This window comes from Barbus barbus, assembly GCF_936440315.1.
Source record: "Barbus barbus genome assembly, chromosome: 2".
Taxonomy (NCBI): domain Eukaryota; kingdom Metazoa; phylum Chordata; class Actinopteri; order Cypriniformes; family Cyprinidae; genus Barbus; species Barbus barbus.
The window spans coordinates 11,127,343-11,154,464 of record NC_136730.1 but is presented as its reverse complement, the minus strand read 5'-3'; the positions used below and the strand labels follow the sequence as shown (position 1 = coordinate 11,154,464).

Below are 27,122 nucleotides of genomic sequence, written 5' to 3'. Positions count from 1 at the left end.
GTCTTACAATGCGTAATAGGGCTTATATATGAGTTACTCATTTAAACTCATTAAAAATCTAAAAGTCTTAGGTCGCTGTCCAGTATGAATCCCAGATCCTTGACCTCAGAAGAGTAATACGGGGAGAGTGAACCCAGATCAACAGTGCTCAGATTGGTTTTCTCATTAGGCCTAAACAGAATAATTTGAGTTTTATCATCATTCAAATGCAGAAAATTATTGGTGAGCCATGCTTTCAATTCTTGGAGACAGGCTGTAAGTTGGTGTAAAGCAGACGCCTTGTCATTGCGCTTAAATGGTGTGTAAAGCTATCACATTGAATTTCCTAAAGATTGAACCAATTGGTAACATGTACAGCGAGAACAATAACGGCGCCAAAGTTGATCCTTGAGGAACACCACATGAAGAATGTGCTACCGAAGAGGAATATTGCCCGATACTGACTAAAAATCTTCTATTAGATAAAAAGGACCGAAACCAATCAAGTACAGTACCTCTAATACCAATGCAGTGCTCCAAGCGTGATAGCAGAATACCATGGTCAACAAAATCAAATCTGAGATCTAAAAGAACTAAGGCCATAGTATTGCCAGAATCAGTAGATGTTAGAAGATCATTAAAACCCTTTAAAAGGGCAGACTCTGTGCTGTGTAAGCTTTTAAAACCAGATTGAAAAATATTGGAGATACAGTTAGTACTCAAATAGCTTATCAATTGCATAAATTCTATTTTTTCTAGAATTTTAGATACAAAGGGGAGATTAGAGATCGGTCTAAAGTTTGAATAATCTGCAGTATCAAGTGAGGGCTTCTTACAAATTGACAAATTGTTAATAATAGTCACTAGGTCTGAACCAATAGTAGAAAATATTTATTTCACAAATCGTGATGGAATAATATCAAAGGAAGAAAAAGTGGATTTTAATTGTAAAGTGATTTCTCTGCATGTCTGTTTCGTAACCAATTCAAATTCACTCCACTGAGTAGCAGATAAAATGGTGTCTAAAACAGGGAAAAAACCATGGATCGTTTGGTAACCAACATCAAAATATATTTGTGTGTGTGTGTCCAACAGAAGAAAGAAACTTATTTGGAACAGCTTAGTAACAGAATAGATAACAGAATTTTCCAATGGTAATGTTTATTTGCTGTTCAAAGAGGTTTTTTAAAAATCCACAGGGAAAAATCAGTGATGCTAAACATTATTGATACATATACATATATTGATGTATATACACACACACACATATACATATTAAATTTTTTGATCCACCAAAAAATTACTGAGGCCCTCTTGATGGTTGTAACCATGGGAACAGTAGCGATCACTTTTCGTTCATTTGGGACCATTTTTTGCTGAAAGTTTGACATAACTAAATGCTATTCAACAAAAAGTTTCCCCCGGTGATTTCCTGTAGCGAAATCATCTCAAAAGTCATGAATAATTTGCAGATTGGTAAAGGGAGGGGGGTTGATTTATTAAATACGTTTTTAAAATGAATTCTTGTAGAGTATGGGCTTTGAAGTTTCTTTTAATGTTCATGGGAGGCGGATCCACTGGATAGACTGAGTCCATCATGTGCTCCAGCCCACCAAACCAGAATATCCCAGCATTTCGCTGTTCATTCCCCTCTCTGAACACAAGCGGCTTCTAATGCCCTGGAAAATAAGAAACCAGTCTAGCAATCTCGGACAACCGTGCATCTGAGTCTTCTGTGGTTGTGGACATGTCGTATATACTGCAGTATAAGAAATCAGAAATCGAGAAATCAGGCATCAGCATCATCCAGGTATGAACTCTGAAGATCAAAGCACACTTGCACTGTGTCTAATAGGCTTTTTGATTGGGATCTGCTTCATTCCTCTATCTCATCCCGTCTTCAGGATGTCTCTGATGTTTGGGAAAGCAAGAACTTGCAACATTGTCACAGTTCCTGAGCATGAGCCCTTGGAGTGTAACATAGTTATTTTGGGAGCTATGGGATCTGGAAAGTCAGGTATGACTACCATGTTCATAATAACAAACATAGTTTAATTATTATGCTTTGGTCATGACATTTTCTTAATGTATGTAGTGCATTTAATTTTGTGGGGAACACTGACAAAATGTGCCTTGAATGCATTGTAAATCTTTTTGAATTTGTATTTTCCTATATGTATTTATATTCAATTGTATCTGAACTAATGTATCTGTTAAGCATTGCCTGATGTTGATGGTAGTGATTTTATTAATGAATGTTAATGAAATTAGTCTGTTTACCAAGAGAGAAACATTTTCCCCATAATGAGATTTGTTTTTAATATTTCAAAAATATATATTTCCCTTTATCCTGTTGGGATACAATGCGTAATTATGCGTAGTTATATTATGTAATTGAAAATATTTCCGAACTTAGACTTACAGGAAGTTTGTCTGTCCCCCGCAGCACTTACAGTGAAATTCCTCACAAAACGCTTCATCAGTGAATATGACCCAAACCTTGGTGAGTTTCCCAGCCTTTACTGTTGTCACCAAGGATGTAACCAAATATTGAAAGAAGTTTGATGGTAAAAGTTTAACAAACGGTCATTGAAAAGCCAATATTGAGTGACTGAACATCTGGAGATAGGAGACGTTTTCTCCTCAGTGTCTATGGTGATTATGGTCCTGATCTTAAAATAAAGCATATCAATCAAACAGATAATTTTTACCTTACTGGAGCTTTAACTTCAGGGCTGCTTAATTTCATACAGATGCAATTAAGGGCGACTCAGATCCATAGATGGGTGGCTTTAAAACTTAAAAGGGTTTTTTACTTGGAGACATAAAAGTCCTCATTTTCATGTTTTTTCCTTGGCAGAAGATGAAAAGCTAAAATGACAAGTTTGACTTTTGACTTCGTCTTTGCCAAACCACTTTAAAACTTTGTCATAAGTCTTTTTCCAATGCACCATACATTTCTTTCTTCAGTTTCGTCCTTTGTAGTTGTATCACATTTTCACATTTTGTCACTTTTATGAAATCATTATATAAAATAATCCTAAAATAAATTATTAAATGCACATGGATGTCAGGAACTGAAATGTCGTCTTTTATTAGCGAAGAACGGAATGAAAAGAGAGACTTCATCTGAAGACAAAACACATTATGCAACTGTCATGTAACTTGAGCTGGAGTTTTAATGTTTCTGTGAATGCCAGTTAGTTTAAAAAAGACATGCAGTATCTTTTTTTACATATTTAATTTTCAGAAGATACCTACTCTTCAGAAGAAGTTGTAGATCAGCAGCCAGTTCTGGTTAAAGTGATGGATACGGCTGATCAGGTAATGATGTCCGTATGTCTCTTTTAATAATATTCTTCTTTATTCTTTATTTAATAATATTCACATAATGGTTGATGGTTTACTTTCTCATAATGGAAGTTTGTTGCATAACCTTGGCAGCTTTACAGTATGCAAACAAATCTGTCTTTATTTAAATCAGGATGGACCAGTCAACTGTGAGCGCTACTTAGGCTGGGCCAATGCCTTCATCATTGTCTACAGCATTGACAACCGGAACAGCTTTGAGGCCTGCCAGCAGTACTTGGAGACTGTGACTAAGTACTCAAAAGGCCTGCAGCCAGAAGTTCCTGTCATTCTTTTAGGAAACAAAGTGGACATGGAGCGATACAGGTGAGTTAAACATCCTTTCTATTACATTTCAGTAAACATTGCTATTATAACATACATGAAAAAATGAAAATTTATTCACCCTCAGGCCATCCAAAATGTAGATGAGTTTGTTTCTTCATCAGAACAAATTTTACATCACTCGCTCACCAATGGATGCTCTGCAGTGAATGTGTGCCGTCAAAATGAGAGTCCAAACAGCTGATAAAAACATCACAATAATCCACAAGTAATCCACACCACTCCAGTACATCAATTAATGTTGTGTGAATTGAATAGCTGCATGTTTGTCATTAAGTTGTTATAACTTTGAACCATCGCCTCTGGCCATAATCCATAATATTGCTTCCTCCAGTGAAAAAGTCCATCTCCAATTGTCCTCTCACATTGAAATCCATCAATATATTTCTTTAGAACTGTTTTAGATTATTTTCTAACAAACGGTGCTTGATCTGGGCATATTTTCCTATTGATTCAGATGAGACAACTTTTTCTCTGGAGAAAGCAATATTAAAGATAGAGGGCGCATATTTTAGCCGAAAGCAACAGTTTGAAGTTAAAACGTCTTAATGATGGATTTGCTTATTGTAAACATGCAGTTCTTCACTTGCCTGGAGTCATGTGGATTTCCTGTGCATTACTGTGATGTTTTTATCAGCTGTTTGGACTCTCATTCTGATGGCACCCATTCACTGCAGAGGATCCATTGGTGAGCAAGTGATGTAATGCTAAATTTCTCCAAATCTGTTCTGATGAAGAAACAAACTCATTTACATTGTGTTCATTTTTGGGTGAACTATTCCTTTAAGTGTGAACAGCCAAAGTTCCTGTGTGTGTTAGTCAAAACACTAACCAAGCTGAGCAGGAAACAGTGTATTTTTGTCTTAATGTCCTTTTGTTAGTTTAACTGGAAGAACGTATGACCTGTGACTGGCTATAATTACAACAATTATGCTCAGTACCACTGCAAGTTATTTAGATTTCAGTTTTTCATGACCCTAAAATGTTTAAGTAAGGATTTGATTGGTCCAGGAAATAAACATTTATCGCCTTTATATTTTCCTTTCATTATGCAAACACAGTGCATGATTTATGCAGTATCATACTTGAAATGACCATAATACAGCTGGACTCAATCAAATCTATTTATGTAACCGCAGAATTATGTGTGCTTCTTTGTCAGCTGCACTTTAAATGAAAGCTTTAACTGCTCATCTCGTTTTTTTCTGCTGTGCCATTCCTATTACATTATTAGAGCGTTTCTTTAACTCTTTACTGTGCAATTTTACTTAAGGCTGTAGTTATCATATCCAATTTTTATTTGGATTATGTTTTGTTTTTATCCATTATTACATGGTTACTTTTTAGTATTTACTCTATGCACACTATCCTTCAAACATTTGGGGTCGGTAAGCTTTTTTAAAGGTTTGTAAAAGAAGTCTCTTATGATAAATACAGTAAAAGAAGAACATTAAAAATACAGTAAAAGCAGTAATGTTGAGAAATACTATTACAATCTGAAATAACTATTTTCTATAATGTATTTTAAAATGTAATTTACTCCTGTGATGCCGTCTTCATGAGCACATGATCTTTCAGAAATCATTCTAATATGTTGATTTGCTGCTCAAGAAACATTTCTTATTACCAATGTTGAAAAAAGTTGTGCTGCTTCATATTTTTGTAGAACCTGTAATACTTTTTTCCAGGATTTTTATTTATTATATATTATTAGTATATATAATTTTTTAGAATTCATTTTTAATTTTAGTAAAGATGTGCATTTTTTAGGTAAGGAAAGTGAATGAAACATGCTTTCATAATGTGTTTGTTAAACATTTTATAATACATCTTTTTTAGACAGGTGAGCGAGGCAGATGGTGCAGCTCTGGCCTTGCGGTTCGGCTGCCTGTTCTTTGAAGTTTCGGCCTGCTTGGACTTCCTGTCCGTTCAGCACATCTTTCACAAAGCTGTTCGGGAAGTGAGGCGAGAGACAGAGAGGAGTATTCGTCCGCTCTTCATCAGCGAAGACAAGTCTGCGATCAGCCTGTCCTCCGCCCCTCCGCTCACCACCTGCTATAAAGAGCTGCCCACCCCAGCCACCGCAAAGCTGGTTACGGTTAAATCCTCGAGAGCTCAGAGCAAACGCAGAGCCCCCACGCTTACACTGCTCAAGGGCTTCAAGATCTTCTGATGCAAGGACTCCCTCTTCTGATACTCTAGAGAATCTACAAGGAGGAATCAGCTCATTTAGCATTAAAACTAACAGGACCTGAAGGATTACAACGTCTCTCACAAACTTGAGAAAGCTGTAACTTTATGAGAATGGACAGTGTGCTAAATATATCAGAGTGCTAATAAATGTCTTTGTTAGCATTTCTGATTATTCTGTTATAATTGTTGATTTTTTTGTTTGTTTGTTTCACTGTTTCTTGCACCGGAATTATACTTGTATTTTATTGTGATAAAACCAGTTTCCACTTAATATATTAATGTCAGAGAATTCATTTCGGGCATTTATTTTTTTCACTTTTTATTTTTAATACACATCAAAACACAAAACCGAATCATGCACAGAATACCAAAGAACGTTTCAGGACAAACTAAACACCTTTATCTTTATTTGTTCTTGTAAAACTGTAAAAAATAATGTTAGTATTGATTAAATATTGAAATGACCAAGTTTATTGTATTGCATCACACTGAGTGAGTGAGAGAGAAGAGAATAATTTACAGAGCTTCGTATGGGAAGCATAAAGAGAAAAATATGAAGATTAAATATTTGATTTAATCCATATGTTTGTATAGTACACTATTACTGTATGGTTTAGAAAAAAGTTAGTTCATGACCAATTTTGATGCACTTAAAAAGTTTTAAATAGTAATTAATATGTGTAAATATATAATGTAATCATAAAAATGGTTGGTTGACCCAAGGCTGTAAGCAAGCATATATGTTGGGCTAGGGAAACCAATGTGGCAGCCACAAGTTATTATAAAGAATAATTTTAGATTTTTTATGTTTTTGAAATAAATCTCTAATGTTCACCAAGAGAGCATTTCTTTGATCAAAATATAGTACAACAGTAATATTATCAGCATTTAAAATTATTCATTTTAATTTAAGTTTGCTATATCAATTCTTTCAAAACATTTAAAAATGAATTAATAACTTTTGGCTGCCAATGTAAATGTAAAAGATTGAAAAAAAAACAACTAAATTAAAATGCAATTGCCTCAGATGAAGCTATTACTTGGGGGGAGTTTTGGGAAAGAGTCTCCACATCTGTTTTGTGGATGTCCTCTTCCCCTTGTCCTTCCTCTGCAGGTTCAGGATACAGAGTAGACACATTCCCATCCTTCCAGGTCACCACAATTTCTCCTGGCTTCAGTCCCTCTGAGGCTTTGCTGTCGTATGAAGGCTCTTCCCAATCCCTGTGGCTGTTGTTTGTAGTGATGTGTTCGGATGGGGTGAAATGGGTTTTCTCCTCCTTGACCTCTGTGACCTTTTCAGTGACGATGGCCTGCAGTTCATCCATTTCAGGTTTCACCGCTTTGACTTTTGAGGCTGCTTTGTATTTGGCTATTTGCTTCCTGTTCCTGTAGGGGAAGTGGAAATGGAAATTATGTAAGAATATACCATCTCAAAAAAAAAAAAAATAATAATAATATATATATATATATAAATATATACACATGCACACACATATACAGTATAGTATATAAATAAGTCAAAAATTAAGCAGCTGTTATTTTCTATGTAGTATTTGTCTAAAATGTTTTGCTCCAGGGTCACATATTTTTCCTAGGAGTAGCACTTTAAAAAACAAAGTTTCAAGTTAGAACTAAAACGGTTTACAGCTTAATGTTTTTTGTATTTAGTCTTCTGAAATGTGTGTTGGTGCTATAAATAAACCAGAAACCAGCACACTCATCTGAAGAACCTATAATAAAAAATATGTGCTGGTGGTGACATTTTTGCAAAGAATATTATGTATCTTCTTGCACGTTTCGCCTTAGTTCCAAACTGAAATGTCTAATGAATGGCGATAAAAGTGTGTTCAGTTTTCTCTGAAACAGATCATTTTGACTGTGCCTGGATTAGCTACATCACATCGGTTTATGCAGTTCGGAAATCAAATTCCTGATGAGTGGTGACTGGCTAAAGCTTTATCACATTTGAAAATAATGTACCAATAGCTTTACACTTAAACTTAACAGACAGTGAGATAAAAATGGATTTGAGCACTTCTGTCAAACCGTGTATCACTGCGCATTAAAAGTACCAGGTGAGCTACCAAGCAAGTTTACTACATATATAGGAAAAGCCATACAAAAGCAGTTGGAGATGCAAACATCAAAATGTTTTAGTTTACAAATTATGCACTAGGGTAAAAGTGTTTTGACCTGAAAACACGATACAAGGATGATTTTTGCATTGTTTTTGGTGGTGTTTCAATGCCTCCAGTGCTCATTTTAGCTGAAAATGGCAGAGAATTGTATATATATATATATATATATGTTTGGCGATGTTCTATGCCGAACCTACATAACATGCTGCAAAGATCTGTTGAAGAACCCACTTTGTTTTGTGTATATACTTATGTATTATTTTACTATAAAACTCCCCTTTGGTAACTGAAGTTATTTTAACTGAAGTTATTTTGTATTTACCCATTGTGTTACTCATGTGTGTCACTAACCTATTAGCCATCATGCCCATGACCAACAGCATAGCACCAATCAGAAGACCCAGAAAAGCAAATGCCAGCATGCCAAACTTCCATGATGTTGCTGTTAAACAAAAGAACGGCATTGAACCGTTTGTGAGTATTAGCGTGATGCTAGTACATACTTTATCACACAGCAACATCCAAGTCATTCAAGCCATTTTGTTTATAGTGAAATTAAATTATGTAAGCATGACAAACAGGACATCACAGTAAATACAAGTTTGCCACACTCACGGTCCTCTGTGCGGTAATACCACTGTAAAAACTTCATCTGTGCCTCTGTCATTCTTTGTTTAGGTGGCTCTTCGGCAAAGTCAAACTCATCGTCCTCTAAATCACTTTCTCGTCTGGATCCTGTGAGAATCAATGAAGATGAGATATATATTCCAGCTTGATACCATGAAGAGACGAAGTGAAGAAAGTCAGTGGAGTATCTTTTCAGATAGATAGATAGATAGATAGATAGATAGATAGATAGATAGATAGCTAGACAGACAGACAGACAGACAGATAGAAAGACAGACAGACAGACAGACAGACAGAGAGAGGGATGGATGGATGGATGGACGGACGGACGGATAGATGGATAGATGGATAGATAGATGATGGACGGACGGACGGACGGATAGATGGATAGATAGATGATGGACGGACGGACAGACGGACAGACAGACGGACAGACGGACGGACAGATAGACAGACAGATAGATAGATAGATAGATAGATAGATAGATAGATAGATAGATAGATAGATAGATAGATAGATAGATAGATAGATAGATAGATAGATAGATAGATAGATAGATAGATAGATTTGGGGTCAGTGATATTTATAAATTAATATTTTTACTCAGCATTATCTTGATCAACAGTAAAGACATTAATAATGTTACAAAAGATTTTTGTTTCTATTCATCAAAGATGTTTATCGACCAGAAAAAAGCATTTTAGAATGATTTGAATATATTTTCAAATAGAACATTAGAAAACCATTTATTTTCAATAGTAAAATAAATCATCAAATAAATATAGTCAATATAAAATGAACATGACAATTCAGACACATAATTCAAATAAAGAATAATAATAATTCAAATGATGTGTTGTTTTTGGCCTCTACTCACTCAGTTTATTCTGGCAGATGTCGCCTGCATCCAGAGATTTCCATGTGTCTTGTTCACCCGTGTTCAGCTGGAGTTTTCCTCTCTCAGTGCTTAATGCCAGAGAGTTTTGCAGGCTGATGAGTTGTTGATCTTTGCACTGCCATTTGATGTGTTCACCAGAATCACAAGTGATAGTCTGGACTGGGTCAGTGTGGACGGCCGAGAGACACCTCAGGGTGCCTGTGTTTATTAGGAACCAGTGATCTGTCCACTTCCACTGCTGCAGGACTGAGTCCAGACTGCATGTCCTTAACTCAACAACTCCTTCAGATGAGTCCTCTAGACACAGACCTTCCTTCATGCTGTGGATCGTAAAGCCGATTGTGTCTTGGGGGGAAAAAACTACTTTTAGCATATTACAACTATCTTTATTCATTTGGTACATTTTATCTTTATATAGTCAGTTTTATAATATCATTAATTAAAGCCAGATGATATCTGTGAAACATTGTGATTACATCGCACAAATTACAAAAAGAGAATGAATGTGAATTTCGTCTTGCATTTGGTCTATAATTCAACCATTGTGATTTATTGATTGATTGATTTTTGTAAGATTATATGCTCTGTAGTTGGGTGAATCTTACAAAACATATTCAAGTCACATTTCACCTCTATATTAAATTAGAGTAATTTGAAATAATATTTAGCTTCAAGTAAATTAAGCCTGTTTTATAGGACCATTGTACTGTGACATTATTTTAATGACAGCTATGTTTTTTAAGTAATTCCCATTTTTCACAATGGTAATTCTCATTAAATTAAAATTAAACGCATTACAGTTAAGCACAAAGTCCCTGCTAATAATGATTATTATGGACTTTTTTGTGCTAATTTCCATTTTACACAATGGTAATCATTATTAAATCATTTTTATTGTAGTACTTTATTTTTTGTGCTTAAAATTGTTCTTAATTTTCATGGAAATAATGTCACACTTTGAAAAATCTGACTGTATAATGTTATCATATTATAAATTTGGATTTCCAAAAAGCATTTTAAGCTTAAATTATAGAAACCATTGGCAAAAAATCTTTCAGACAAAAAAAAGAAAGGGTACAAATCTGTCACCAGGGCAGTATTTATATCTTATTCACTCCTAAATGGTTCATATTAGTGTACCTTTTAGTAACTTTTGAAAGAGTACGGTTCCACTGATAGAATTATTCTGTTTTTCTGAGAGTGTACTTATATAATGCTTTTGGGAAGCGCAGCCATGGACATGTTCTTGACAGGATTTATTCTCCTATCATTAGATTCACTCACACATTGGAAGTTGATTTTATGAGGTTAAGAGTGTACTATACCAGGCCATGTGAGAGATAATGCTATCCAAAACAGCAGCATCGCTCCTGTAACACAGAGTCTGCTTAAACACAAGAGACAGTGCGAGGTGTTAATACTTCCATACACACTTAAAAAAAATAACATATCAAGTTTCATTAGCCTCGTGTCTTCATTTCGGAGAATTCCTCCCCCACACATGCAATGTTTGAACACGTCAGCTTGACTAAAGATGCCATGCTGCAATACTTTAACCTTTCCTAAGGAGAGAATGAGATATCATGTTGAATCCCACCCACCTCAATGTTACTAAATTTTTTGCTTTCCAATTTTTTGTTTTTACCACCTTCTTTTTTTGCCATTTGTATCCATATCAGTGTTAGGCGTTATTAATTACTGTACTTTTCCCTTGAAAAAGTAAAGTAATGCATTACTCCTATTTTTGTCTGTAATGCATTTAACACTGTGTTGACAATTCATATAAAAGTTTATATACAACAACAATGGAATTAACATCAAAATCTAACATCTAAGGTTAAAATTTACTTTTTAATGCAACTAAAATGTATGTTTTTAATGTAATATATAACATATGTTTTCCATTACTCTTACTCATCAAAATAATTTATCCAATTTCAGTTACATATTTTAAGTTCTACAAGATTAAGACTTTTTTATTACGTTGGTTTAAGCTGAAATGACTTGTACAGCCAATTTGATTATACTTAAAAATTTAAGGCATCAACTGAACTGAAGTTAAAGTTTAAGTAGGTGGAAATATTTTACAGTGTATTAAACAATTGTGACCCTGGACCACAAAACCAGTCATAAGGGTCAACTTTTAGAATCTGAGATTTATATATTATCTGAAAGCTGAATAAATAAGCTTTCCATTGATTGTATGGTTTGTTAGGATCGGACAATATTTGGCCGAGATACAACTATTTGAAAATCTGGAATCTGAGGGTGCAAACAATTCAAAATACTGAGAAAATCACCTTTAAAGTTGTCCAAATGAAGTTCTTAGCAATGCATATTACTAATCAAAAATGAAGTTTTGATATATTTACAGTAGGAAATTTACTAAATATCTTCATGGAACATGATCTTTATTTAATATCCTAATGATTTTTGGAATAAAAGAAAAATCGATAATTTTGACCCATATTTTTGGCTATTGCTAAAAATATACCCCAGCGACTTAAGACTGGTTTTGTGCTCCAGGGTCACAATTAGAAGTCATAACAATGTAACAGTATAGTGTTATTTCAAAATAAGCATTATTGCACCAAAAATGAAGAGATGCCATACAATAATTCTTATCAGCATTCCTTATCATAAGAATAACCCAATGGCATACTAATATCGCAGCAGAGCTTCTGTATGACCCATACGGATGCTTATTAAAGCACACATGTATGAATTCAACTCACCTGAAGAGCACAGTTTGAGAGGCAGACGTGGTGTAGAACAGAAAGAATGACTACACATGCTGAGAAAGCTTTACCACGGCAGAGAGTTGCCAAAGTTCAAATGGGAGGAGATACACTCATGCAATTCCTTTCCTTTTTACAGTGCAGTTTGATGTTTTTATGAACTCAAGACGGGAAGGTTTTAGAAGATGAGGGAATGAGTTAGCAGCTTTACATAATTAGGTGAAGCTGAAGTTATTGTATATATATTTATATGTACGTTTATAGTTTTTGTACAGATCTTGTGCTGAAATAGGCCATCCAGGAAATACAGTATATTAATGAACTATATCTTGAGATAAATACAGGCAATAAATGAATTAGCCAAAGTAAAAGTCATTGTAGACACTGTTTATGAATGGTTATGTTCTGTAAGGCTGTTTTTTGCTCCATGTTTGGATAGCCTTGCTCCAGCCTTGTCATGTTAGTGCAGCAGAATACTGATGAGAGGGCCACAGTCGCTGATCCGTCGGTCAAGAACCTGTCACATGTGTGTATGTTTGCTTGTGCAGACGGAGAGGTGGGTTTTATTTCTTTATAGCAAGCACTTGGAGCCGCTAGAGGTGAATGAACTAGGTGTCACTTTCATTGTTGCAGAGGTGAAGTGATAAAGAACGCTTGTTACTGGAGTATCACAATACTGAGAATGTTTTCCTTATAGCTCAAAAAATTGTGATGGATTTATACACTCTCAGAAATAAAGGTACAAAAGCTGTCACTGGGGTGGTACCTTTTCAAAAGGAACACTTTTGTACCTATTAGGTTCAAATATGTACACTTTAAGAACTAATATGTACCTTTAAGGTACCAAAACGGACCATGTACCTTTTGAAAAGGTACCGCCCCAGTGACAGCTTTTGTACCTTTATTTCTGAGAGTGTAGTCCATATAATTTGAAACCAATCCTAAAAAGATCAAATGAAACGATCCAGTGATGATCCTTTAAGATGAAATTCTGAGAAGTGAAAATGGAATCCAGGAGAATTTTTAAGAATCTAGTTTGATCTCTTTAGGATTGGCTCTAAATGAAGACAGAAATTATTTTAGTTTGATCCTTTTAGGACTGGTTAAATTTTCGAACCAGGGCATAACACTGACCTTTGACCTTTACTGTGTACTGGCTCAGTACACTAACCTGTATTGAGCCAAGTGCTTTTGTCTATTATCAAGATAATAGGCACATTAGATTGTAAAATGAAATGGCTTATATGTATTTACATCATCCTGCATGGAGTAAACTGATGTTAAATACACTGATGCATGGACTTCAGTAGCGTTGTAGTTTATGTGTGGTTCCTTCAAGGCTTTGAACCTTTTAACACCTCATCACAGTTGACCAAAAATGTCCATTTGCATGGTGTTAATTTTCTGTTTAAACATTAAACAAATACTTACATTTTGGAGAAAATCTTATTTTATTAATTTTATCAGTATTATTCAGCATTTCTTTTTTAACTTGTTTTAGCTAACCCATTTGTGCCCAAATTTTTCGGAATGGTTTAATGCATATGTGAACATGTTCTTTATTTATTTTCCCCAGGTTTTTTATTTTTTAGGTGGGCAAATATGTTGTATGCACCCCTCAATGTAATAACTGCTTTCAAAAGACCAATGTTTATTCATAAACAAATATATTATGTATAAAAGTCAAAGAACATTCGATGCAAACACAAAAAAGCTGCATCTAGCTTATAGGGGGGAAGTCGTGGCCTAATGGTTAGAGAGTTGGACTCGTAAAACAAAGGTTGCGAGTTCGAGCCCCCGGCCGGCAGGGATTGTAGGTGGGGGGAGGGAATGTCCAGCGCTCTCTCCACCCTCAATACCACGACTGAGGTGCCCTTGAGCAAGACACCGAACCCCCAACTGCTCCCCGGGCGCTGCAGCATGGCTGCCCACTGCTCCGGGTGTGTGTTCACGGTGTGTGTGTGTGTGGATTTGTTCACTACTCACTGCTGTGTGTGTGCACTTGGATGGGTTAAACGCAGAGCACCAATTTCGAGTATGGGTCACCATACTTGACAATACGTCACGACTTTTTTAGTTTGTGGGGTAAAACGCCCCCAAGGGGCAATGGGTTATTACTGTAGTTATTCTGTTCTGAACATCAAATCCTTTATTTTTCCATCAAATGTATTCTAACTTGTTGGTTGAATAAAAATATTTGGATTTTATATTGAAAAATTACCTCAAGTTAGCATCAGGTAGCTAGTTAGCTAGCCAGTTAGCATCAGCTGACAAAATGTTTCAAAAAGGCTATTATAATTTTATAAGTCATAATTATTGATTATATTCTTTTTCATTTTAAGATAAAACTGCCTGTTCTCTGATTTTGCTGTAGGCTACATGTTTAAAGCAAATTTCTTTGTCAGACTGGGGCGCATTTTACCTACGGGGCACAACTTAGTACAAATTAATTTTTTTTTTTAAATTCTCAAAACTCTGGACATTTTTCATACTTTGTTTATAGTATATAATTGTCACTATAACTATGATAACTTTTCTTAACACATTAAACTTTTGTTTCATAGAAAAAAAATTACACAGTCCTTAAGGAGGGGGGGCCTTTCCCCCCACTCTACCTTACCTATAATGCTAACTATAGGCACTAACAGTAACCCTAATCATGTTAACAACATGTTAATTGTGTTAGCATTATGCTAACAACATGTTAACACAAGTAAAATTGTTAAAACAAAATTAGAATGATTAGCACGTTGCTAGCATGATGTTAACATGTTTTAAACAAGCTGTTAAGGTGATTAGCATGATGCTAACAACATACTAACATGATTAACATGTTGTTAGCATGTTGCTAATATGTTTTTAACAAGAAGGTAACATGAGTAGCATGATGCTAGCAACAGTATACCCCATTTCCCCATGATCTATGTTATATGTACTTACAAGTCATTTTCCCACCGGCAGCTTGGACTTTTGACCAAGGATACAAAAAACTATAGATTTCTTGTAAGATTTGTTTTGTTTTGATGATTCTAGAGACCTTCATGTTTATGTAGATATATATCTCAACAACAAAAAAATTATTAGTAACATGAAAATGATCTTTCTTTGGAAGGGTTTGCCTTCGCCATGCTTCCCTGAAGTAGGGGTAGGAAGTTAACAGCCTCATGTGACAGGAAGAAAGTGAATACCTTTTATTATTCATATTTTCCTGGTAATGTTGTGATCCAAACAAAAGGTATCTGAGCATTGTAATATATGAGCTACAATATTTTTTATTATTTAATTTAAACAAGTACTTTTATTTTAACATCCTCGTCCTTTCTTTTGTTCCCCTTCCATTTTTTCCCACTATACTGAAATGTCCCTTCTAATATTGCTATATTATAATATCTATATATAGCCAAGAGAAGTATATTTATTAGATTTTGTAAAACAACAACAACAACAAACAAAATAATATGATTAAAGGACTCTAATCTCCATAACAATGCACTTGAGAAATATTTTAGTCAGTTTCACAAGGTGGAGCTAGTTTGCAACCAACAGCATGAAAGGAATGGAATTTGTACAGCGTTTAAAGCTGTTCAGAACAAGATCAATATAAATCTCACTGCTAAACAACTGTTTAGTAGACTAGTGAAAACCATTTGCAACCATCTGTAAGGACACTGATGCTTGTGATCCAGAAGTGACGATACCAACATTATTGATTGCCTCTATATTAGGAATATTCCCACTATTCAGGAGTCTTAGATCATTCTTGTTTACTTTTGTGTGTGTGTGTGTTTTTTGTTTCGAAAGCCACAGAAAAGAGAAGCAAACTGATCCCTGCAATTCAAATATACACATGGACTCCAGGCAGCGAAACATGGATGTGCAGTTATCATTTTATGTCAATATGTTGAATTTTGCAGTAAAATTGACAACTCATCAATTAAATATTGACCATCTTATATTCTTCATAACTGGATGTTTTTAAATAAACACTGACAAAAACTATGTACGTTTTGTTTAGGCTGGCGATATGACATAACGCATAGCCTATAGCTCTCTCTCTCTCTCTTTCTGTCATGGCACGGTGAAGAAGTGCCGCGAAAAAGACGGGGTCTGGGTCCAAATGCAGGTGAGGGTATTTAATAGAAACAAAAAGGCCAACACGGCACAAAAAACAAAACAACTACCTTTACCACACACACACATGAAATCACAAATAACAATTACATCTAATGAAACCAGGCAGAGTGGTGGGAGAGGGGAGACTAAGGCTACGTCCACACGAAGACGGGTTTCTCCGTATCCAATCTTTTTTTTTGCCTCAAATTCCGTAAACACGGAGTCGTCTCAGGAAATATCTGCGTCCACACGGAATCACTGAAACCGACTGAAAACAATGTAGTACACATGCCAGACCAATATGTGGCGCTGTAATTCTGCCGGTAAAAAATCTATGCGTATACAGAGAAACATCTAAAGGCCCCGTCCACACGAAGACGGGTTTCTCTGTATACGCATATATTTCTCTGTATATGCCACAGAGATGCAGAAAAAAACAGAGAAGAAGACTTGGACCATGTGCGTAAACCTTGCGCGCTGAATATAAACTAACACACAAAGCAGAAGATTTTTGCTTTAATAAAACTAATGAGCTCAGTAGGTTCTGCAGCACGAACACAGGCACGTAGTCTGACATTGTTGTTGTTGTTGTCGCTGTTATGTGACGTAGCGGTGACTGATTAGGGGCGAGACGTGGGCTGATGACGTCATCTTTTCAGAAAATATACGGATTCGCCGTCCACACGAAAACACGAAAACGGCGTTTTCAAATTTATCCACCCTGGGACCCGGTTTCAAAAATGATCGGTTTCACTCTTCGAAAACGCCGGTTTCGTGTGGACGAAACGCCTATACGGTAAAAAATTTATGCGTATACAGAGAAACCCGTCTTCGTGTGGACGGGGCCTTTAGATGTTTCTCTGTATACGCATACATTTTTTACCGGCAGAATTACAGCGCCACATATTGGTCTGGCATGTGTACTACATCGTTTTCAGTCGGTTTCAGTGATTCCGTGTGGACGCAGATATTTCCTGAGACGACTCCGTGTTTACGGAATTTGAGCCAAAAAAAAGATTGGATACAGAGAAACCCGTCTTCGTGTGGACGTAGCCTAAATAGTCCGTGGCAATTGGGGACAGCTGTGGGTGTAATGAGTGGGACAGGTGTGTGAGATGTGACAGGTGTATGTATTTACGGGAGATGAGTCCGGGAAGACGGGAAGACTCGTGACATGACCCCTCCGTTAAGGAATGGCTTCCAGACGTTCCACCAAAACCCCAAAAGTCCGGAGGGAGGTGGAACAGGGGGAGGGATGGCGGGCCAGGCCCGTGTAGCAGAAGAGGGCCTGGAGACAGAGGCAGACACGGGTGCCAGGATGGTGCCGGCAGAGCAGGAGGCCAAGGCGGGGCAGGCAGAGCAGGAGGATCGTGAGCAGACATTGCCGCTGCCTCGGAAGCCCTGTGAGCGTGCACCGCTGCCTCGGAAGCCTTGTGAGCGGGCACCGCCGCTTCGGGAGGATCGTGAGCGGGCACCGCCGCTTCGGGAGGATCGTGAACGGGCACCGCCGCCTCGGGAGGATCATGAGCGGGCACCGCCGCTTCGGAAGCCTTGTGAGCGGGTACCGCTGCCTCGGGAGGATCGTGAGCGGGCACCGCCGCCTCGGGAGGATCGTGAGCGGGCACCACCGCTTCGGAAGCCTTGTGAGTGGGTACCGCTGCCTCGGGAGGATCGTGAGCGGGCACCGCCTCGGAAGCCTTGTGAGTGGGTACCGCTGCCTCGGGAGGATCGTGAGCGGGCACGGCCTCGGAAGCCTTGTGAGTGGGTACCGCTGCCTCGGGAGGATCGTGAGCGGGCACCACCGCTTCGGAAGCCTTGTGAGTGGGTACCGCTGCCTCGGGAGGATCATGAGCGTGCACCGCCGCTGCCTCGGAAGCGTTGTGAGCGTGCACCGCCGCTGCCTCGGAAGCCTTGTGAGCGTGCACCGCCGCCTCGGAAGCCTTGTGAGCGTGCACCGCCCCTTCAGGAGGATTGTGAGCGTGCACCTCCGCTTCGGAAGCCTTGTGAGCGTGCACCGACGCCTCGGAAGCCTTGTGAGCGTGTACCACCACCTCGGAAGCCTTGTGAGCGTGCACCGCCGCCCTGGAAAGACCACGAGCAGACCACGCTGCTCGCACCGACATCAGTGGGGGATCCTGCATGCTGTGCATCAGCCCAGGATGCTCCGGAAGCGGGCGCGAGGCACTGGGCGCGGCCGCCGATGCCTCCGTCTTTTATACCGGTAAGGAGCTGAGATTAGGAGCACTCTCTTAAAGGGAGCACTCCTAATCTCAGTTTGTTACCTGTATAAAAAACACCTGTCCACAGAAGCAATCAATCAATCAGATTCCAAGCTCTCCACCATGGCCAAGACCAAAGAGCTGCCCAAGGATATCAGGGACAAGATTGTAGACCTACACAAGACTGGAATGGGCTACAAGACCATCGCCAAGCAGCTTGGTGAGAAGGTGACAACAGTTGGTGCGATTATTCGCAAATGGAAGAAATGCAAAATAACTCAATCTCCCTCGATCTGGGGCTCCATGCAAGATCTCACCTCTTGGCGTTTCAATGATCATGAGAACGGTGAGGAATCAGCCCAGAACTACACGGGAGGATCTTGTCAATGATCTCAAGACACCAAGAAAACAATTGGTAACACACTACGCCGTGAACGACTGAAATCCTACAGTGCCTGCAAGGTCCTGAGAGACCTGAATCTCATTCCTGAGAGAAGGATTTTCATAGGGTCTCGGTTCCCTACAAGATCTGTCACTGGCTGAGAACTGATTGACCAGATTGGACAGCAGTTGTTTCATCCACTTTGACAGCCTCAAAAAACTCAGTCTTAAGGTCATTGCACACAGAGTCTGAAATTTTTGGACGTTAAAAAATAAATTCGACCACACGTTGTGTCAATCACGTTTACACACTGCCTTTGAAACTTTCGTCCGTCATAAAAAAATTTGGATCAGGTTCGATTTTCTGCGTTTTCGCATCCGTAGCATGCATTTTGATAGGAAAGGATGAGGAAAACGGAAAAACACATGTGAAAATTTCGGACTCAGTGTGCAGTGACCTTTAGCCATAATGCTATCAAGATCATCAAGAAGAGGATGTTTGGGCCATGAGTACCATACACCAGTTACAACTCAACACGAACAATTTAACGGTTCTCAAAAATGGTATTACTGTTGGGGATGGAAATGGAGTGGATATGTTTGCGTGTGTGAGATACCAGTATGCTAATGGCGTGTGTGTGCACCCACATCGCCTCAGCAGGGGATTACGGAGGAGGAGTAAGGTAAGATGCGGTGTGTGTGTGCTGCGCTAACCATCAGGGATAGGTCACTTTTTTTTTTGTCACATTCTCCATGCTATGAAACCAATTTACATCACAACCAGATAAACTACTTGGACATTGGCATGCTATTGCCATTGACCAGTCTTGCTTTACTGGACCCTACCAACAACAACCTCTCCACAATTCAGTTCAAGACCTTCCTGAGTCTTTAACACATATACAATCCTAAGATGGCGGCGCGCGCAGTCGCAGCGGCTTCTCTCTCTCCCGACAAATCGGTGTTTTCGTGTTTTTTGTCTTGTAAGTCGCAATGTTTTTGCACATCTTCGTCTCGTCTACCTGTCTTTAAGCGCGCATACAGTCGTGAGTTTCTGCTCGATGTCGGCAGAACCACATTTTTAGAGTTAAACTCCGCGCACGCTGAAGAGCTCGGTCTGCTCCGAATGCCTACTCCATCACCGACCCCCACTACTGCATCTCGCCCACAGCGGAGGCGCTACAAGCGGCGTGAGAGGAAGCAGAAGAGGGGTAAGCGTGGAGGTATCCGAGCTAGGCTAGCGGTCAACCCACACAAGCCAGCTATCCCCACCATCGTACTGGCGAACGTACGCTCTTTGGACAATAAACTGGACTACATCCGACTACTCCGCTCTACTCAGAGGACTGTAAGAGACTGTTGTGCTTTTGTGTTTACGGAAACATGGCTTAACAGCGTACCGGACTGCGCCATACAGCTCAACCAGCTAACATGCTATCAAGCTGACAGAGCTCTCGTCGATGGAGGTAAGATCCGCGGCGGTGGTCTCTGTGTTTACATCAATGATGCATGGTGTCGCGAGGCTGTTGTGGTCTGCAAACACTGCTCACCCCTGGTGGAGTTTATGATTATTAAGTGCCGGCCATTCTATCTACCGAGGGAATATACAGCCAGACTGCTCGTTGCTGTATACATCCCTCCCAGCTCCAGCAACAACAACAGTAGTGAGGCACTAAATGATCTGTACCAGCACACCAGTGAGCAGCAGACAGCCCATCCAGATGCTTTTCTTATCTTGGCTGGGGATTCCAACCACGCAGACTTAAAGAGTGTGTTCCCAAAAATTCACCAACACATAGACTTTCCAACAAGGGGAAAAAACACTCTGGACTTTTTTTACACCACCCAGAGAGGAGCTTACAAGTCCCTCCCCCTCCCCCACCTCGGAGCCTCAGACCACATCACTGTCATGCTAATGCCTGCATACAGACCACTCGTTAAAGTCACCAAACCAGTTCACAAACAGATTCAAGTGTGGCCGGAAGGGTTGTCAGAGGCACTTCAAGACTGCTTTAACACCACGGACTGGAATATGTTTAAACAGGCTGCCACATACAACAATACTACAGACCTCCAAGAGTACTCAGAGACTGTTACTGCCTATATCTCCAAGTGCATTGATGATGTAACAGTCACAAAGTCCATCACTGTCCGGGCCAACCAGAAGCCGTGGATGACAGGGGAGGTCTACAGACTTCTGAAGGCTCGGAACGCTGCCTTTAGAGCTGGAGATGAGGAGGGCCTGAAGACAGCTAGGGCCAACCTATCCCGCGGCATCAAAGAGGCCAAGAGACAGTACTCCAGGAGGATAGCCCATCGTTTCAGCGACAGCAGAGACACGCGGAGCCTGTGGCAGGGGATACAGACCATTACGGATTACAAGCCCCCACCACAGACCTGTGACAACACCATCCCCCTGCTGAACGAGCTGAATGCCTTCTTTTCTCGCTTTGAGGCACAAAACAGCACCACTGCACAGAAGACTCCACCTCCTCCCGGTGACCAGGTGATGACGCTGTCCCCGGACAGTGTGAGGAGGTCTCTCAGCAGGATCAATGCACGCAAAGCTCCGGGTCCTGACAACATTCCTGGGCGTGTACTGAGAGACCGTGCAGTGGAACTCACTGAGGTCTTCACAGACATCTTCAACATCTCACTAAATCAGGCTGTTGTCCCCACATGCTTCAAAGCTACCACCATCATTCCAGTCCCTAAGAAGTCATCTCCATCCTGCTTCAATGACTACCGTCCAATAGCACTCACTCCCATCCTCATGAAGTGCTTTGAACGGCTAGTCTTGCACCACATCAAGTCTGTCCTCCCCCCCTCCCTGGACCCCTTCAAGTTTGCATATAGGTCCAACCGCTCGACCGATGATGCCATCACCACTGCCCTCCACCCAGCCCTCACACATCTGGAGAAAAAAGACTCATATGTCAGGATGCTGTTCATAGACTTCAGTTCAGCATTCAACACAATCATCCCTCAACAGCTCACTCACAAACTGGCCCAGCTGGGGCTCAATACCTCTCTGTGCAACTGGCTGTTGGACTTCCTGACCGGGAGACCTCAAGCAGTACGGGTCGGCAGTAACACATCCAGCACCATCACACTGAACACTGGGGCCCCCCAAGGATGTGTGCTGAGCCCCCTCCTCTTCACTCTGCTGACCCACGACTGCACACCATCACACAACTCCAACATTCATTAAGTTTGCGGATGACACGACTGTGGTGGGTCTCATTAGCAACAGAGATGAGACAAACTACAGGAGCGAGGTGAGCCGCCTGGCCGGGTGGTGCAGTGACAACAATCTCTCTCTGAATGTGAAGAAGACGAAGGAGATTGTTGTTGACTTCAGGAGAGTACACACTCAGCATGCCCCTCTGACCATCAACGGTACGACTGTGGAGAGAGTGAGCAGCACCAAGTTCCTGGGTGTGCACATCACAGAGGACCTCTCCTGGACTAACAACACTGTAGCACTGGCCAAGAAAGCACAGCAGCGTCTCTACTTCCTCCGCAAACTCAGAAGAGCCAAAGCCGCGGCCCCCATCATGGGCACCTTCTACAGAGGCACCATCGAGAGCATCCTAACTAGCTGCATCACTGTGTGGTATGGCGCTTGCAACGCATCCTGCCGCAAGTCACTTCAACGCATAGTGAGAGCAGCTGAGAAGATCGTTGGTGTCTCTCTCCCCTCCCTCCAGGACATTTACAACACCCGTCTCACCCGCAGAGCCCTCCGCATTGCAGGTGATCCCACCCACCCGACACACAGCTTCTTCAGTCTGCTGCCATCAGGGAGGAGACTGCGGAGTCTCCAGGCGAGGACCAGCAGACTGAAGGACAGCTTCATACATCAGGCTGTCAGGAAGCTGAACTCCCTCCCGTCCTTGCCCCCCCTCCCCTCTTTCACCCCCATTTAACACAGCAACACACTAGGAACTCTGACTCTGTGACACCCCCCCCCAGCCCCTCCACACCCATAGGACCCCCCCCCCCCCCCCCCCCCCCCCCCCCACAACCAACAAACTGTGACCGGCACCTGTCACTTGTGCAGCATTGGCTGATCACTACCCATCCAACATTGACTGCAAATTACCTCTTCGGATAGTCTGACAAAAATCTATCCGAACAGTCACTTCAACTTGTCACTTTAACAGACTGATAAGCTCTTCTTGCACTACACTCATAACAAAACAAAACAAAACAAATCTGCACAGTTTTGTTTTTGTACATTCAACTGGTTTGCACTCCATCTATTCTGCCATGTGCCTTATGCACTTTATCTATCTCTCTTTTTTTTTATTTTTCTACAATGTCCTCAGACTGATACGCTCTTTTGCACTACAAATATATCTACACAGTGTTGTTTTTATTTAACTGGTTTTGCACTCTATCTGCCATGCGCCTTATGCCACTTTATCGATCTAATTCTTATTTTTTTCTACAATTCCTCATTTGTATATTTGTATAGTTGTATGTACATATGTTTAAACTGTATTTATCTGTATCTGAACGTGTTTAATGTTAACTGTATGCACCAAGGGTCTGAGAGTAACGCAATTTCAATTCTCTGTATGTATGTGCTGTACATGTGGAAGAATTGACAATAAAGCAGACTTGACTTGATATAGCACTCTCATAATGCTCCAAGGAAACCCGTGGAATTGCGATCTGTAACATCAAGCTACTCTTCCTGGATGACTACGACAACCTCACCTGTGTGAATTTGGACGAAAGTGACAGAAACTACGCAATGATTTCTGTCCTGGGGGCTGTTCCATAAACCAAGATTAGAGTATAAGCCAGGCTTATTTCGGTTAGTCAGGCTTATTTTTGGTAGATTCGGTTTCATAAATCAAACTTAAAAAAGTTCAAACTCAGTTACCCCGGCAACTTATGCTGGCAAACTAACCTGGTCCTGAGCAGGCTAACTGTCAGGCTAAGCTGAGCTCCTCTAACTCTGACCAATAGGAACGCATCCATATTACCACTGACTCTCTCACATACAGTCAGTTTAATTTATTATCGGTCCAAAAATAAAAGTATACAGAAAATACACCTTAAATAATCCAATAAATAAAAAATAGGCTACAACCAACTGTATTTAATGTATTGTGCCCAAAATGTAGGCGAATGACATTTTAACATAGTTGCTACTTGTGCATGCAGTTGATCAGAAGTTTCTAGCCATGCAGCCTTTCTCTCTGAATTTATGACAGCTGTAGCTTTTATGGTTATTAGAACATTAAAACATTACAATCTAAAATGGCTCTTTAAAGCATTAAAGCATAAAAACACAATCAAAAGTTAAAATCACTGAATTAAAAATTTAAATTTATAATAGAAATCAGAGTACATTTTAACTGATAAGAGGAACACATATTTAACTCATTTGAGCTAGTGATTAACAGTTGCTGCTATCATAAAAATACACTTATATGTAGTAAAATTCTATGTGTCACATTTAATGTCCAACAACAAATATTTTAGCAGAATGTATATTTTATTCAGAATTCTTGCGCTAGTACTCTATTCTGCTCTGTCTGTGTAGCGCGCATGCGCGCCGCAGCGCTCGTTCTCTCGCATAAGCCTCGCCCACTCCTGACAGCTAAATGGATATATTTGCATGGCTTTCTGACATTTACAGATGTAAAAAATATACCTGTGACGTATCAGTTATGCACTGAGGAAAACACAATGTTTCAAATGCGTTAAACAGCACAAATATTCACTGTTTGCTATGGTGGATCGATTTGATCCATGATCGACATTAAGGGCTGCTTCAGAATAAGCGTGTACGTCACATTATCCTGACTCACTGAACCTGGATAGCATTAGTCAGATTGCGTGAACTTGAATTGTGCTTTATGGAACCGCTTTAGTCCCGATTGATTTGTTAGGTTAGTTCAAGTCAGGTTTTGGACTTTAATCCCCGCTTTTCTTAGCGTCTTTTTTGGAACAGCCCCCCGGTTATCACCTTCACGGTGGTCATCACTGTTGTGGCTGCCATCGTCATGGCCGAGAAAAAAAGGGAAAAAAGAGAGCAAAGCATTGGATGGAAGTCGGCGAGTTGTCATGCGCATTGCAAGTCTAAACCAATGCAGATAATGTAAAAAGGAACATTAATCTTGCACTATACTTTTATGATATTATGCTTTAGGTAGGGATGTAACAATTAACCGTGAGCAGGTTGAAAATCGATTCAAATTTGTGACGATTCAAATCGGTTGAGATGCCAAACAATTTGCGATACAGTTGGAGTAGGAGTTTATATGAATGCAGCTCTGCTTTGTTTACAGCGGTAAACCAGGAAACACTACATCATTGCTGTTCTTAAGCGCCTGCTGATGGCAGAAAGTGAATTTGATTCTCATTTATCTCGTCTGCTGTTTTGTTCAGATGTTTTATGTAGTATAGTTTCACAAAACTAAAGTCAGCCTATTCTGTTTATGCTTCAAATTTCGAAATTATACAGTCTAATTTAGATTAAAAACTGCTCATGCTGCATGTATGCTGCATCTTTGTTTGGATCGTGATAAAAAAAATTCAGTGGTTGCCTCTCATTTTAAATGGAAAGAGCACAGACAAAGTCTTAGTTTGTTTATATGAGGAGATTTATTTTATTTGTGTAACTTGCTTATTTGATTTGGGGTTTGTTTTAAAATTCTATTTAGTTTTGTTATATTTCAATTTCACAAAGAAACGTGCAGCAATAGCCTAATAAAATGACACCTTCTCATTTACTGTATAATGTCTTCTGTCTCATTTTGTTAAAAAAAAATTGTGAGAAAATTGAATCGTGAAATCGAAATCGTGAATCGAATCGTGAGTTGAGTGAATCGATACATCCCTAGATTTAGGTCAGGTATATTCAAATGGCGGATTACGGTCTTAGTCCGAGTTTATTTAATGATTTAGCCACTGATTTGTCAGAGGTATCGTTAGGAAATGCTGCAAATAAAGAAATCGCGTGGTGGGTAAACACGCTACTGGGTGGGAACACCGCATTGCCCAACTCCTAAGCGCTGCCATTCCTGTTGCATATGAGAAACATCAAATGGCAATAAACAAAAGCTACTCGTTGCACAGCACGGACAGTTTATCAGCTCGGACCAATAATTGAGCAAGCAAGCAAAGCGCAAGCAAAGCGTTCTGAGCTCAGAACAGGTTTAATAGTCGGGAACCAATGCTGATGTCGGGTTTGTACAACCTTTTGAGAGAGAAATTCAAACTCTTTTCAATGACTTTCAAGTATTCTACACAACTATTTCACTGTATCACTGTAACGCTCTTAAAAATGATCCAATTTTAATGTTAATTTGAATGCAAACACTTATGTAAGATTAAAAAATACATCAAATTACCATTATAACCAGTAAATGGCAGCAGAGGAGCACTTATTTGCTTATTAGTTATTAATTTCTACTTTTTGCTTTATATTTTGAAATTATAAAATCACTATTATAAAATATCAAATCATCAAGAAATCAAATTTTGTCAAAGTTTTGCATTTTTTCTTTATTTATGAAGAAAAGTTACAAAACACCAAACTTTAAAGGTGCTGTATGTAAGTTTTTGACTCCACTAAAGCATAAAAATACCATAACATGTTTGCAGATATTTAAGAAACATGCTAAGTTAACATACTTGTTTATCTGAAAAACAATGCTACAGTCAGTTATTCTCCTTTGAAAATGTGCATTCCGGCCCGGAATATCTGTATATGTTTTGGTTTGTGAAACCCGCCCACTGCCAAGTTTACTTACCCAATTGTATTTCAGACCCCCGGGTTGCCAGTTGGCGGATAACACAGCATATTTCACATCATTCATCGTCATGTGAGCTTGTTCCTGTTGATGTTGTTAATCTGGCAACCTGCATGTGCGACAAGTCTGAGGAGAAGGGCCGGGTGAAAAAAACCCTCTCCAATATTTTGAATTTGGACTGTCTACATACAGCACCTTTAATTTGTGACTGAATCACACAGCAAGAGCATTTCTTTTATAATCACTGAAGTTGTCTGTCAGTTTTGTATAATACTATAAAAGAATGACCGGCCCAGCTCAATCCGAGAAGCCTCTTTATTTAACTCTAGCACTCTCTATTCTAATTCTATTCTTAAAAAAAAAATAA

General features: G+C 39.4%; 2 protein-coding genes across 3 annotated transcripts; one reads left to right on the top strand and one right to left on the bottom strand.

Moving 5' to 3' along the window:
- Positions 1-1,619: 1,619 nt before the first annotated feature.
- Positions 1,620-6,331, top strand: LOC306880922 (ras-like protein family member 12). 2 transcript variants are annotated; one of them, XM_079434728.1, is made up of 6 exons: positions 1,620-1,789; positions 1,884-1,996; positions 2,426-2,482; positions 3,230-3,303; positions 3,464-3,654; positions 5,512-6,331. In XM_079434728.1, exons 2-6 carry the CDS (start codon positions 1,885-1,887, stop codon positions 5,843-5,845), a joined length of 768 nt encoding a protein of 255 aa, XP_079290854.1. In that variant the 5' UTR covers positions 1,620-1,789; position 1,884; the 3' UTR covers positions 5,846-6,331. The 2 variants fall into 2 exon arrangements, with proteins under 2 accessions (XP_079290854.1, XP_079290855.1); XM_079434729.1 differs by having other exon boundaries at positions 1,656-1,789; positions 3,233-3,303; positions 5,512-6,138.
- LOC306880911 (uncharacterized protein) lies at positions 6,193-12,336 on the bottom strand. Its single transcript, XM_079434717.1, has 6 exons — positions 12,265-12,336; positions 10,855-10,913; positions 9,509-9,874; positions 8,619-8,738; positions 8,355-8,445; positions 6,193-7,251 (listed from the first exon to the last, which is right to left on the bottom strand). The coding sequence occupies exons 2-6, from the start codon at positions 10,892-10,894 to the stop codon at positions 6,873-6,875; spliced, it is 996 nt and encodes a 331-aa protein (XP_079290843.1). The 5' UTR covers positions 10,895-10,913; positions 12,265-12,336; the 3' UTR covers positions 6,193-6,872.
- Between the last annotated feature and the right edge of the window lie 14,786 nt (positions 12,337-27,122).